Raw genomic sequence first — 12,750 nt, 5'->3', positions numbered from 1 at the left:
TCTATGATCAGCTAGCTTTGCTATACATGTAGTACAGTAATTAAGAATACAGCCTGTCTGTAACTTTAATTGACACCGCATATTAACAGTTATCATGCATATGCGTCGAGCGCGAGCGTAGTGGGTGGTCGAAGAGTGGGCGGGAGGCGGCGGGTGGAGGCTGCTCAATAGCAAAAGCAGTGCCGCGATGAGGCTCGCGTTCCAAGTGTCAGTCAAGGGTTATCGTATATTTCAGTCAGCCAGAAGTTCGCAGCGTGACAGTTATACACATCTGATGCAGGTTGCCGAGGCCAAAATTATGGATTAGTAATAGTCCAGTCACCCCATGCATGTCCAATTGGGCTGCCCCCATGTTTTTGCCTACACACGCGACATCAGGGTTCCATTACTCATATGCTATTTTAGCTAGTTTTATTTCTCAGGGTTAATACAGACGGCTTCTATGAAAATAACTATGAATTTAAGGAGCGTAACCTGTTCAACAAACATCTTTCTGCGTCTTACACAACAAACCTGATAGCCTTACATCCACAATAGCAAAAGCAGTTCACGCCTGTTAACAGCTCAACAAATCCATGTTAACCTCCTCTTGAGAGTGTCAAAAATGTGTTATCCACACTTATTCTTCGCATGTCAGCAGAAGCTGCATTTCATCGCCTTTCAATAAGAGGCCAAAAAATCGTAGGTACACCGCTAAAACATAAAAAGTTTTTCAATCGCTCTCACACCAATCCCAGAAAATGATCTAAAATCTGCCCCTGTGCTCCATTGACTGTTTACCTTGACCATCAAATCTCGCCACAGTGATGCTTTCCTACTCGTGATGCTATACACCGACTATCAACGAGCTAGGTCGAGGCCTATCTTCAATATACTCGCCACCATCCGTTCAGTCTCGCAATCCGTAGCACCAACAATCCCCGTGCTCTCCTGACCGTTTAGATTTGTCCGCAATTTCTTCATTCCCCCCTATACCTTAAGTAAGTGAGGGAATTGTTCCCCCCTTCTTTTACACACTTCTGACTCTTGACCTTCTGACCCCCAGCTTCGAACCCAACTCGTTTTGACCGAATCCCCCAACGTGCCCAATATATCCTGACCGTACGTCAGCGTTAGATTTGTGCCCAACTGTTGACGGACGCACAGGACGCACGATCATGCGATTCTACAAGCTGCACTCTGAGCTAGTCAGAATGAATGCAAAAAACAATGCAAAATAATACAAAGCATTGTGTGAAAGTCATATTAAACTGATGAAAACCAATCAATGCTGCAAACAATAGTTGGGGGCTTCACTATTTTCGAGATTGCTAAGCATAGTCATATCTTCTGAGCCACTGTGTGAATCTGAAGATGATTGTCAAATGAAGCAGCAGCACATTCTGTCCCTCCTCTGTCCACGGACAGTACTCAGCACTGAGGAGCCAGTCACCCCACACGCACGCGGCCTGGCGCTCGTTCATCTGTCCGTACTACTACCATGCCACCTAAAGAGAAGAATCGTGTAAAGAGCAATCATTTGCTACACAAAAGACTATAAAAAAGCCTGGCGACCAACTTAATAAAACAAGTCGCCAGATCGACAGCGCTCACCTGAGATCATGTGACTCTGATGCCTAAACTCAGGGGCAAACGAATCAGAGCACCCTCTATCGCCCGCGTTCGTTATTATATTAACTTCACATAAATGTTTATACTATATATGCTAAATCGGGTGCACCGGCCACCCATGTTTCATACTATTAAACTCGGCGTTTCCACACCCGCCAGCGATGGTAAAAAATTATGAAATTGCTCTAAAAAGCTGCTTGTCCGCAGACTAGCTACTGACAATCTACTGTCTCCGTGCGAAATGCAAGTACGATACAAAACGGATAGCCCTTAATTCAAACATTGGGATGTATCAGCGAGGCCTTCTCGAATAAATGTTCTGGGATCTTATGAAAGTCACGAGATGGCGCGTACGTTGGTACTGGAGCTTCACGACGTAGTATAGTAAACAACTATTTGCAAGACGAATAGTAATCACCTCATTTTACCTACACAAGCCTACAGCGAAATAGAGAGCTGCCACGACCTAATTAAGCAGCCATAAAACGACACCATACATATCACCACCACATGCACTGCAGTGGCCATAATTAACTTACATGCTACACATACTGACAGGTAACAGAATCCACAGAAATTATAGGATAACGAGCATAAAACTTCTATCAACGAAAATTAGCTTTGAAATTTCACTGTACATGTACCCTCATTAATCCAGCATTATGGATCTACTAGCAACCCAGCCAGAAACTCAACATTCTTCTAACAGACAGTAACTAGTAAAACACAAATCCATGTTAACCCTTCTCTTGAGGTTCAAAAGTTTATTCCGACACTTACTCTTCGCACCTTCAGTGGGAAGCACATCTCATGTCTTTCAATAAAGCCATAAATAATGTAGGTCACCGCTCAACAAATAAAGTTTTTTCAAACGCTCCTCACACCAGTCCTCAGACAAATGTCTAAAATCGCCCTGTGCCCCATGACTTTGACTGTGACTCCAATTTCGCACATAATCTTTTCCTCCATCATGCTATTACACGACTATCACGACCTAGTCGAGCCGTTAGATTTTGGCCACAATTTCTGCATTTCCTCCCTATCACTTAATTAAGGAGGGAATTCCTTCTGTAACACCTCTTGACCTTTGACCTTATGACCCAGCTCCGACATCCCAACTCTTTGTAATTACCCCCGCCCCCCACGTCCCGAATATCGTGACCGTACGTCGAGCCGTTTAGATTTGTGCCCAACTGTTGACGGACGGACGCTCGCACGGACGGACGATCATGCGATTCTACAAGCTGCATCTGACTATGTCAGATGAGCTAAAGAGGAAGACAACAACGCTATTTAGTTAGAAAATTGGTCACAAAGTTAAAATAATTTTGGTTTACTGGTCACGTTTTCTAGCTTTTACACAATATATAATTGTCTACCAACTTTTAATTGTATCTGGAACATATTCAAAATATAAGACAAGCAAAAATATCACTATTCAAAAATGTCAACTTGAACTAGATTTCACCTTGCTGGTCTTGTCCTTAAGGCTGATTACGCCAGACTCGATCATCTCATGGTAGAGATCGTTGCCCTCACGGGTACGCTCTCCGACACCGGCGAACACTGAGTAGCCACCGTGCGCCTTTGCCACATTGTTAATCAGCTCCATAATCAGCACAGTTTTTCCGACACCAGCACCACCGAACAAACCTGACAGCAAGAACACACTTATAAGATAAAAGCTACTAACTCCAAATTTAATTTGATGAAGATTTGATTAAATGATATAAGTTACCAGGACATTGCACACGTGAACGACACAATTACTTTGTCGGTGGTGTTCAGTACATGTTGGGATATGTGTCTTCAATTTTATTCAGACCCGAAAGATTGTCATCATTACACCACTGACCAATTAAAACCACGTAAAACCGAATACCTATAGTCTAGATTAATACATATATTGCATTTGTATAGTATAGTAATTGTATTAATGTATATATTGTAGTATTGTACTTGTAGTAATGACCAAGGTTCTTAACCAACAGTTCACATACCAAAGGCAAAACATTTTTTCCAAGACCAACACTTTCTACTACCAAAATAATAGCCCATTTTACAAGACTTCCAAAACCTTAGCCTATTTTCCAGGACAATGTACGAACCTTGAAAACTGCAAACAAACTATACTGCCCAATCAATAAATCTACTACAGTTAACCATACTACCACAAGATCCGGAGTTTCAATATAATTTGTGATGCTGATATGCCATTTTCTTAAGAACTTAACTGCTTTTACATACCAATCTTGCCTCCCTTGACGTAAGGAGCGAGTAGGTCCACAACCTTGATGCCTGTTTCCAAGATCTCTTGCTCTGTGCTCATTTCGGCAAACTCTGGTGCTTCAGCATGAATGGATGCTTTGCTACAATCAAAGTATTACAAAAAATACAATTACAAACAGTTTAATCATACAAAAAGAATGAAATTGGCCTAAACGTGGCACATTTTTGCTATGACAAAATGCGTGGTGTTCAGTACATGTTGGGAAAAAATTATCCTCAATTTTAATCAGACCCGAAAGAGTATCATCACTACACCACAAGAGTTTTATTTATAATTCTTCAAGTCAATCCAAGATTAACAGGATTAGGGATACTCTCAACCTTTTGCACGGGTATTTCTCTGATAAAGATTAAACGTTTATTGACGAATAAATCGAATCAATCACTTGTTTTATTTATAGAGGAGATATATCTCTATGCTCAAGGCAAAAATTTCATGAAATTTCCAGCACCTAATTATGTTACCACAAAAATGTTGAAATGTCATTTTTATGTAAAAATTGTATTTTGGATATTTCTCAATTACCAGAAAGAGCGAGGATACAAAATTTTCGCCACATCATAAGCACAATATGTACCAAAATAGTGCATCAGGTTTTTTCTTTAAGTTTCATATTTACCGAGAAAAATTAAAAAAACTGCCTAAAATTAAAGTCGCACGTTTGTATTTAAAATGTTTGCGAATAAAGAGACATAACTCATAAAATACGGCACTTAATAACAATCCCTGACGCACTTTTTTACAGCAATATGTTACCATTAAAACGAGTGTAAAATTAACGAGTTGTAATCACAGAGAAATATCCATTTATACATCGACTACTAAGTCAGAAATTGGAACAGAGAAATCAGCGTTTTTCTGACGTCAGCCGTGGCTCACTAGTCACTACACATGTACGCGGGCAAGCAAAACGCTCTGACAGTTCACATGTACCGTTATATGGAGAAATGAGCATGTACACAGGTGGCACATAGTGTTAGCCATCGAATAAAGTTGAAAATGAAAAATTGGTAAAAATTTTCCTAAAACCTTGAGAGTATCCTTAACAAACTTATTCAGTATATTCAATAACTTTTGAAAGTGCACAAACCAAGACATTTTACAATAGACTTACTGTTTGGTAGTAATAGGGCCTCTTTCATCAATTGGTTCCCCAATGACATTCATAATTCGGCCTAGAGTCTCTGGTCCAACTGGTATACTGATGGAGCTACCAGTATCCACACAAACCTGTCCACGCACCAAGCCTTCTGTACCGTCCATGGCAATCGTACGGACCGCATTTCCACCTTAAATTTTTGGAAGAAAATTGCATATTAAGATTTTGCTTCATAGAGTTTTTTGAAATTTATAAATCATATTTTACGTTATCCCCACGCACACAGAATTAGTACAATACTGTCACTAAGGCCAAACAAAAAAATACCTTTGGTTCGGGTCACATGGATTGTGAAAATTAGGGTCGGTAGGTAGGCATAACATTTTTTAAGTATTTTACTCAGCCAGGCGATATCTACTATACTTATAAATTTCCATCACAGCCCACCACATGCACTAAGACTGATCAAAATGTGCAAGTTACCTGTAAGGATCATTTTGAAACCGTTGATGGTATCGGCAAGTGGTACGAGTTTGCCAGCTGATCCGGTAAACACCTCGGCCACCTGGAATGGCTGAGACAGGAACTTCTGGATTTTACGGGCTCGCGACACGACCTGCTTGTCGGTCTCCGACAACTCGTCCATTCCCAGGATGGCAATGATGTCCTGCAGGGACTTGTAGTCCTGTAAAGCCACAATGTACACGTGTCAACAATACATTTTTTTAAAGCAAATTTATGATCAGTGAATGTACTAACTCATACATTGTTTGCCTGTGGTGCATTGTCAAAAACACCATAAACAGTTATGAAAGTCTAAAGTGTAACATGTTCATAATACTATAAGTTAAAAACTGATGTTTTAGATCATGATTTAAAAACTATTCTTGACGTTTCTAACAGTGGACCTCATGTTCTAACGTTCAGGAAAAACCTATACACAGAAGGACGAAAGACTTACCTGCAAGATCTTCTGTACTCCACGTGCGGTATCATAATGGTCACGTCCCACAATGTTAGGGTCCATGATACGAGAGATGGAATCCAGAGGGTCGACAGCTGGGTAGATACCCAACTCGGCAATACCTACCAAAGCAGCAATACATATTCCTCATACACATATTTTACATATATAATGTGTAACTGATTAAGGGTGTTTAATTTGACCAACACCACTTACAGACAAAAGTTCACCTGAAAAAAATCAAAGGCTCAAAAACACTACAGTCGTTCATTTCTTTGACAAAAGTTTGCAATGACACTTGGAACTCCAACAAGGAAAACCTACCACGAGACAACACAGTAGTGGCGTCCAAGTGAGCGAACGTCGTTGCTGGAGCTGGATCGGTCAAATCGTCAGCTGGTACATAAATAGCCTGCCAGACAAGGCACATCTTTAGTACAAATGCGACACAGTCTCACAACCTGCATTGTGCACACGAACATCTGAAATCTGCAGTGCCCTGAATACGGTACTTGTTGCATAAAAAAAAAGCATATACAAAGTTATGTCATTTATGGATGGGAGAGCCCAGGATGGGGTTTACAAACTACCAGTGCGCGAAATTAGCTCTATTTTGCTGGCGGCCGCCGGTTCAACCCCCCCCCTATAATAAGTCCACTTGGCCTATTCAAAATTTTGCCTTTCTTGCTTTTATATCAACAATATTTACAAATTTCCTGACTAGTTTTTACTTCACCAAGACCATTGCACTGGAGGCTGCCATTGCTGTAATCTTAATACAAACTGTGCAAATAAAAATATTATGAGTATGCCTAATAAACACAAAGCTAATACTTTTATTAATAATGGAATGAATTGAACAAAATTAAGGGCCTGTTCAATTTGTCTAAGGACCTGTGTAAAATTTTGGGTGGGCCTGTTCACATTTTGGCTAATTTCATGCCCTGAATTTAGTAAATTCTAGTTTGCATTAGTGGATTCGATTACACGTCGTAATCGCCTCCAATACACAGGTAAACTCTATGGTAAATTTGGAGACATCTACATCAAGCTGCGAGATTTATGGGATGTCGCAAATGAGCTTAAACTTTGAAGGCATGGGGGAGAACACTGTTCATGTTGTTGGTACACAACTGTACCTGCACTGATGTGATGGATCCCTTTGTGGTAGTTGTGATTCTCTCCTGCATAGTACCCATGTCAGTGGCCAAGGTTGGCTGGTATCCTACAGCAGATGGAATACGGCCCAACAAGGCAGACACCTGCAAGAAACAAGTTATGGAAAAATCTACAACCGCTGCAACGAACAAGTGCCGCAGAGCGACAGCGCTCACCTGACGGCAGGTGTTCTGATGCTAAACTCACTGGCAAACGAATGAAGAGCACCCTCCCATCACCTCACGGTAGGCTCAAGCATATATATAGGAATACTACTAATCAGATATAAATTCTATGATAGCATAGGCTTGCTATAACAGTAAGTAGATAGTAATTAAGATACAGATGTGTAAGACTTTAATGTACCACTGTATATTAACATGTTATCATGGATATGCTCGAGCGGACGTAGTGGGGGTGGTGGAGAGAGTGGGGGGAGGGGGCGGGTGGAGGTGGCTCTAATAGGCAAGCAGATGCCGAGAGATGCGGCGTAAGTGTCATCATATAGTATATTCGAGGCCGTAGAATTATCCTCAGACTGATAATAAACACCTTGCATGCAGGTTGCACAAGGCACCTATCTCAGTGTGCATAGTGCAGCTTCGCACACTCCATACATATGCGTAAATGGGCTGGGGCTGTTTTGACTACGACTGAGGCGATTTGAGCATTCTCAGAGGTTCCTGGTTGATAGTGTGCTAATTAAGGGTCTACCGGGGGTGGGCTAATATACAGACTAGTATGTGTTAGCAGGAGAGGCGATAAGCAGTTGTTGCATAAGGAAACGTGTTGGCCTAACACAATCTGTAGACTTACTTCACAATAGCAAAAGAGCTTTTCAGTGATTTGGTTTAACAGTGCTCAGAACCCAAATCCTGTTAACCCCTCCTCTATATAGAGATATAAGTGTTGTCCGAACAGTGTATTTCTTTCCACAGCAATGTGAGTCAAAAGATTGCATTTCATGGGTCCTTTCATAAAGCCATAAAAGATATGACCTAAAGGTGCATCGGCTAGAAAAAGCATCGACTTCGGCACAGCGTATCTCAGAAACATGTCTAAAAATTACTTGTCACTGTGCGATATCATTGGACCTCTTAGTACAGCTGTGCCGTCCAATCTCGGCAACAGGTGATGGCTATCTACGTGATGGCTATAACCAGGACGTATCACTGAGCCTAGGTCGAGCTCGTTATAGATTTGTGGACGACAATGTCTGCATTTCCTCGCCAATACATTAATTAAGAGGAATAGTTCCCTTTTACACCTGCTGCTTATGACCTTTGACGCGCAGCTGTCGACAATGTTTCTGGCCTGATCGTTATTGTTGAGATCCCAATGAACCGTCCGAAATATCGTGGCGTGGTGTTGAACAGATCGAGCGGGGGAGCGAAGTTAAAATTGTGGCAATGTTCTGCTGGACGCTCGGCGGACCCGAGTGATATAAAAGACGCTTTGTAATAGCTGTCTCTGACTATGTTATGATATTAACAACAATGCAAGACTAGGAGGTTTGTGTGTTGTGACACGATTCAATTATACGTTGATGAAAAAAACAATGCTGGCAACAACTAGTTATCGGGGGCTTAGCTTTCATGTTTAAATGGTGATTATTTTTTCGAATGAGGTAGCTATATAGTCATGATCTGACCAGCTATGTGGTGGATCTAGGCGAAGAATGTTGTCATAGATGGAAGACATGTGCCTCTATCCTCGTTGTCTCACCTCGTACCCTGGAGTGACCGAGTCGACGTGAGAAGACGCAAGGTTCAACGCACAGTGTCGAGAATAAACCCGGTTGCACTAGTTGAAGGCGCCTCGCATAGGGGGGGAAGAATTACGGGTGTCGATTTAACCTGGATTTGTCTTTAACATGTATTGTTCGTTTTATACAGGCAGGCTCACTTTTAAGAGAAGAATCGGTGTACAATCTTGAGCAACAGTTTAAACACAAAAGATATAAAAGCGTAGGGGACCAACTTAATAACAAGAAGGTCAGTGTTAAGAAAAGAATTTACGGAACCGGAGAGGTCGAGGCCGGGCTGACGACTGACAAGCGTGATATTCTGATCTTTATAGAGCTGGTAGATGTCAAGAAGGCAACTCCATTACCTATCTGCGCCTGGCATCGTATTTTTTGGCAGGCGTTTCTATATTCATTACCTCGTGGGTACAGTTGAATATTTTTTATTATAACTTACACATAAAAATTTAATACTATTAATATAGATCTTCGTTGTGGCTCTCCGGAGCCCATGTTTTTACTAGTTGAATTCAAGAGGTTCTGGGTTCCAGTCGAGCTCGGCCGCGGGTGATGGTTAAAAAAAATTTGAAATGCTACTAAATAAAGCTGCTTGTTAGCAGAAATAATTTCCACGTCGTGACTTCAGATCTGGCGTCTGTTATCCGTGATAGGACAAGTAAGACAAAGGATAGTCGATTATTTTCAAACAACATTCTTGTCAGTTGACATGTCTTACATGTAACTATAATTAAATGACACTGCAGTGGCAAATGTGTTGGTGAATAGTATGGTTGGTAGTTTTTAGATTTGCGTTTGTTGTTGAGTTCATTAAGAGCAAAAGAATGTACCCTCTCGAAAGAAGTTTTCGTTGGTATCGGGTTATGAAAAGTTCCACGAGATGGGCGCGTAACGTTGGTACGTGGAAGTTCATGTACGTAGTATTAAGTAAAAGTAATTTTAAGCAGACAGAATGAAGAGTAAGCACTCGTACGATTTACCTACACAGCTACAGGCTGGAAATAGAGAGCTCCAAACATGTCTAATTAATTGCAGGCAAATAAACATACTTCACCACGAAAACAAAAAGAAAGAAACAAACAAAGAGTGAGAAGGAGAATGCGCACACTGGTGGGCATAATTAAAGTTACATGTAACATACTGACAGTACAGAATGCCAAGATAATTATATGATTTAAGGAGCATAAAACCTTCTCCAAAGAAATTTAGCTTTTGAAAATTTCAACGTGACATTGTAGCCTCATCATCCAGAGCATGTTAATGGATTCTACTAGCAAACCAGCAGTCAAATTCGTTTCTAACAGATCAGTAAGAGTAAAAATCATGTTTAACCGCTTCTATGAGGTAAAAGGTTATACGACACTTACTCTTCGGCACGTAGTGGAAGCAATTTATGTACTTTCAATATAAGCCATAAAAATGCTGGTCCGCGAACAAAAAGTTTTCAAACGCTCCGTCACACAATGTCCTCCAGAATAATGTCTAAAATCTGCCTGTGCCATTGACCTTTGGACCTGTGAACTCAATTTGGCACAGTGATGGCTTTTCCTACATCATGCTATACCCCAGACTATACGAGCTAGGGTCGAGCCGTTTAGATTTGTGCTCAACATTATGAATTATCCCTCTATACCTTAAGTTAAGAGGAATGTTACCCTTCTTATTCACTCTTACTTTGACCTTTGACCCACGCTCCCATCGCAACTCGTTTCGTATTACCCCCGACCACGTCTGAATTATCGTGACGTACGCGAGCCGATTTAGATTTGTGCCAACGTTGACATACAGGCGCTCGCACGACGGACGATCATGCGATTCCTACAGGCTGCATCTGACTATGTCAGATGAGCTAAAGAGGAAGACAAAAGCTATTTAGTTAGAGAATTGGTCAAGTTAAAAATATTTTGGGTTTCGGAGTCAGAGTTTTTCTAGCTTTTACAGCAATTATAATAATTGTTACCCACTTTAATTGTATATAGAACATATTAATATATAAGACAACAAAATATCACTATCAAAAATGTCACTTGATACCTAGATGTTTACCTTGCTGGTCTTGTCCTTAAGGGCTGAATTAGCGCCAGAACTGGATCATGCTCATGTAGAGATCGTTGCCTCACGGGTACGCTGTCCGACACCGGCGAAGCACTGAGTAGCCACGTGCGCCTTTGATCATTGTTAAATCAGCTCCATGAACAGACGTTGTTATCGACACAGAACACCGTAACAAACCTGATGCAGCAAGAACCATATAAGATAAAAGTTACTACTCCAATTTATATTGATGAAAGATTTTGCATTAATGTATACGTTGCCAGGACATTGCAAGTGAAGAACAATTTACTATTGTGGTGGTGTTCAAGATAGCATGTTTGGGATATATGTTTCAATTAATTATTCAGACAGGAAAGATTGTCCATCATTACACGCACTAGACCATTTAAAACCCGAAAAGAATACCTATAGTCTAGATTAATACATATATTGGGATTTGTTATAGTATAGTCATTGTATTAATGTATATATTGTATATTGTACTTGTAAGTAATGACAAGGTTCTTAAACAACAGTTACATACAAGGCAAACAATTTTTTACAAGAAAATTTCTACTAGAAAAATAATGCCCATTCAGATTCCAAAACTTTAGCTAATTTTCCAGGAAATGTAGAACCTTGAATGCAAACAAAACTATATGGCCAATCACTATCTATTACAGTTAACCATACTACTCACAAGATAGGAGTTTCAATTCTAATTTTGTGATGCTGATAATGCACATTTTCTTAAGAATTAACTGCTTTTACATACCAATTTGCCTCCTTGACAGTAAGGACGAGTAGGTCACACTTGATGCCTGTTTCCAGATTCTTGCTCTGTGCTCATTTCGGCAAACTCATGTGCTTCAGCATGAATGGATGCTTTGTACATCAAGTATTAACACAAAAATACAATTACAACAGTTTTTAATCATACAATAAGATGAAAATTGCCTAAAGTGGACATTTTTGCTATGAAAAATGGTGGTGTTCGTAGATGTTGGGAAAAAATTATCCTCATGTTTATGCAGAGCCGAAAGAGTAGCATCACTACAAAAGAGTTTTATTTTAATTTTCAAGTCAATCAAGATTAAACAGGATTAGGGATATCTCAACCTTTTGCAGGGTATTTCTCTGATAAGATTAAACGTTTATTGACGAATAAATCGAATCAATCATTGTTTTATTTATAAGAGGAGATAGTATCTTATGCTGCAGGAAAATTTCATGAATTTCGCAGACATAATTATGTTTACCACAAAAATGTTGAAATGTATTTTATGATAAATTGTATTTTGGATATTTCTGCATAGCCAGTAAAGAGGAGGATGAACAAAGTTTTTTGGCCATCATAAGCACAATATGTACAAATAGTGGCATAAGGTTTTATTTCTTAAGTTTCATATTTACCGAGAAAATTAACAAAACTGGCCTAAAATTAAAGTGGGCCTTTGTATTTAAAATGTTGTTGCGAATAAAGAGACTAAACTCATAAAATACGCCTTATAACATCCTGAGCGCACATATTTTTACAGCAATATGTTACCATTAAAAGAGTGTAAAATTAACGAGTGTACTCAAGCGAAATACTCATTTATCATCGACTACTAAGTTCGAATTGGAACGGAGAAATTCAGCGATTTTTTCTGACGTCAGCGTGGCTCCTAGGTCAGCTACATGTACCGCGGGCAAGCAAACGATCTGACCGTTCACATTTTAACGTTATTATTGGAGAAATGAGCATGTACAGTGGCACATAGTGTAGCCATCGATGAAAGTTGAAATAAATTGGATAAATTTTCTAAACCTGAGAGTATCTTACGAAACTT

General features: G+C 40.0%; 1 protein-coding gene across 1 annotated transcript in view; it reads right to left on the bottom strand.

Moving 5' to 3' along the window:
• Positions 1-1,422: 1,422 nt before the first annotated feature.
• LOC106813347 (ATP synthase subunit beta, mitochondrial-like) overlaps positions 1,423-12,750 on the bottom strand; it is a 16,578-nt gene continuing 5,250 nt past the window's right edge. Inside the window, exons 3-6 of the mRNA XM_014817476.1 lie at positions 5,016-5,190; positions 3,859-3,980; positions 3,080-3,264; positions 1,423-1,487 (exon numbers count right to left, since the gene is read on the bottom strand). Of these exons, the coding sequence (XP_014672962.1) occupies positions 1,476-1,487; positions 3,080-3,264; positions 3,859-3,980; positions 5,016-5,190 (494 nt within the window). The 3' untranslated portion in view covers positions 1,423-1,475. The remainder of the gene's footprint in view (positions 1,488-3,079; positions 3,265-3,858; positions 3,981-5,015; positions 5,191-12,750) is intronic.

This window comes from Priapulus caudatus, unplaced genomic scaffold (genome assembly GCF_000485595.1).
Source record: "Priapulus caudatus unplaced genomic scaffold, Priapulus_caudatus-5.0.1 Scaffold758, whole genome shotgun sequence".
Taxonomy (NCBI): domain Eukaryota; kingdom Metazoa; phylum Priapulida; class Priapulimorpha; order Priapulimorphida; family Priapulidae; genus Priapulus; species Priapulus caudatus.
This window is presented reverse-complemented; position numbering and strand designations above follow the sequence as displayed.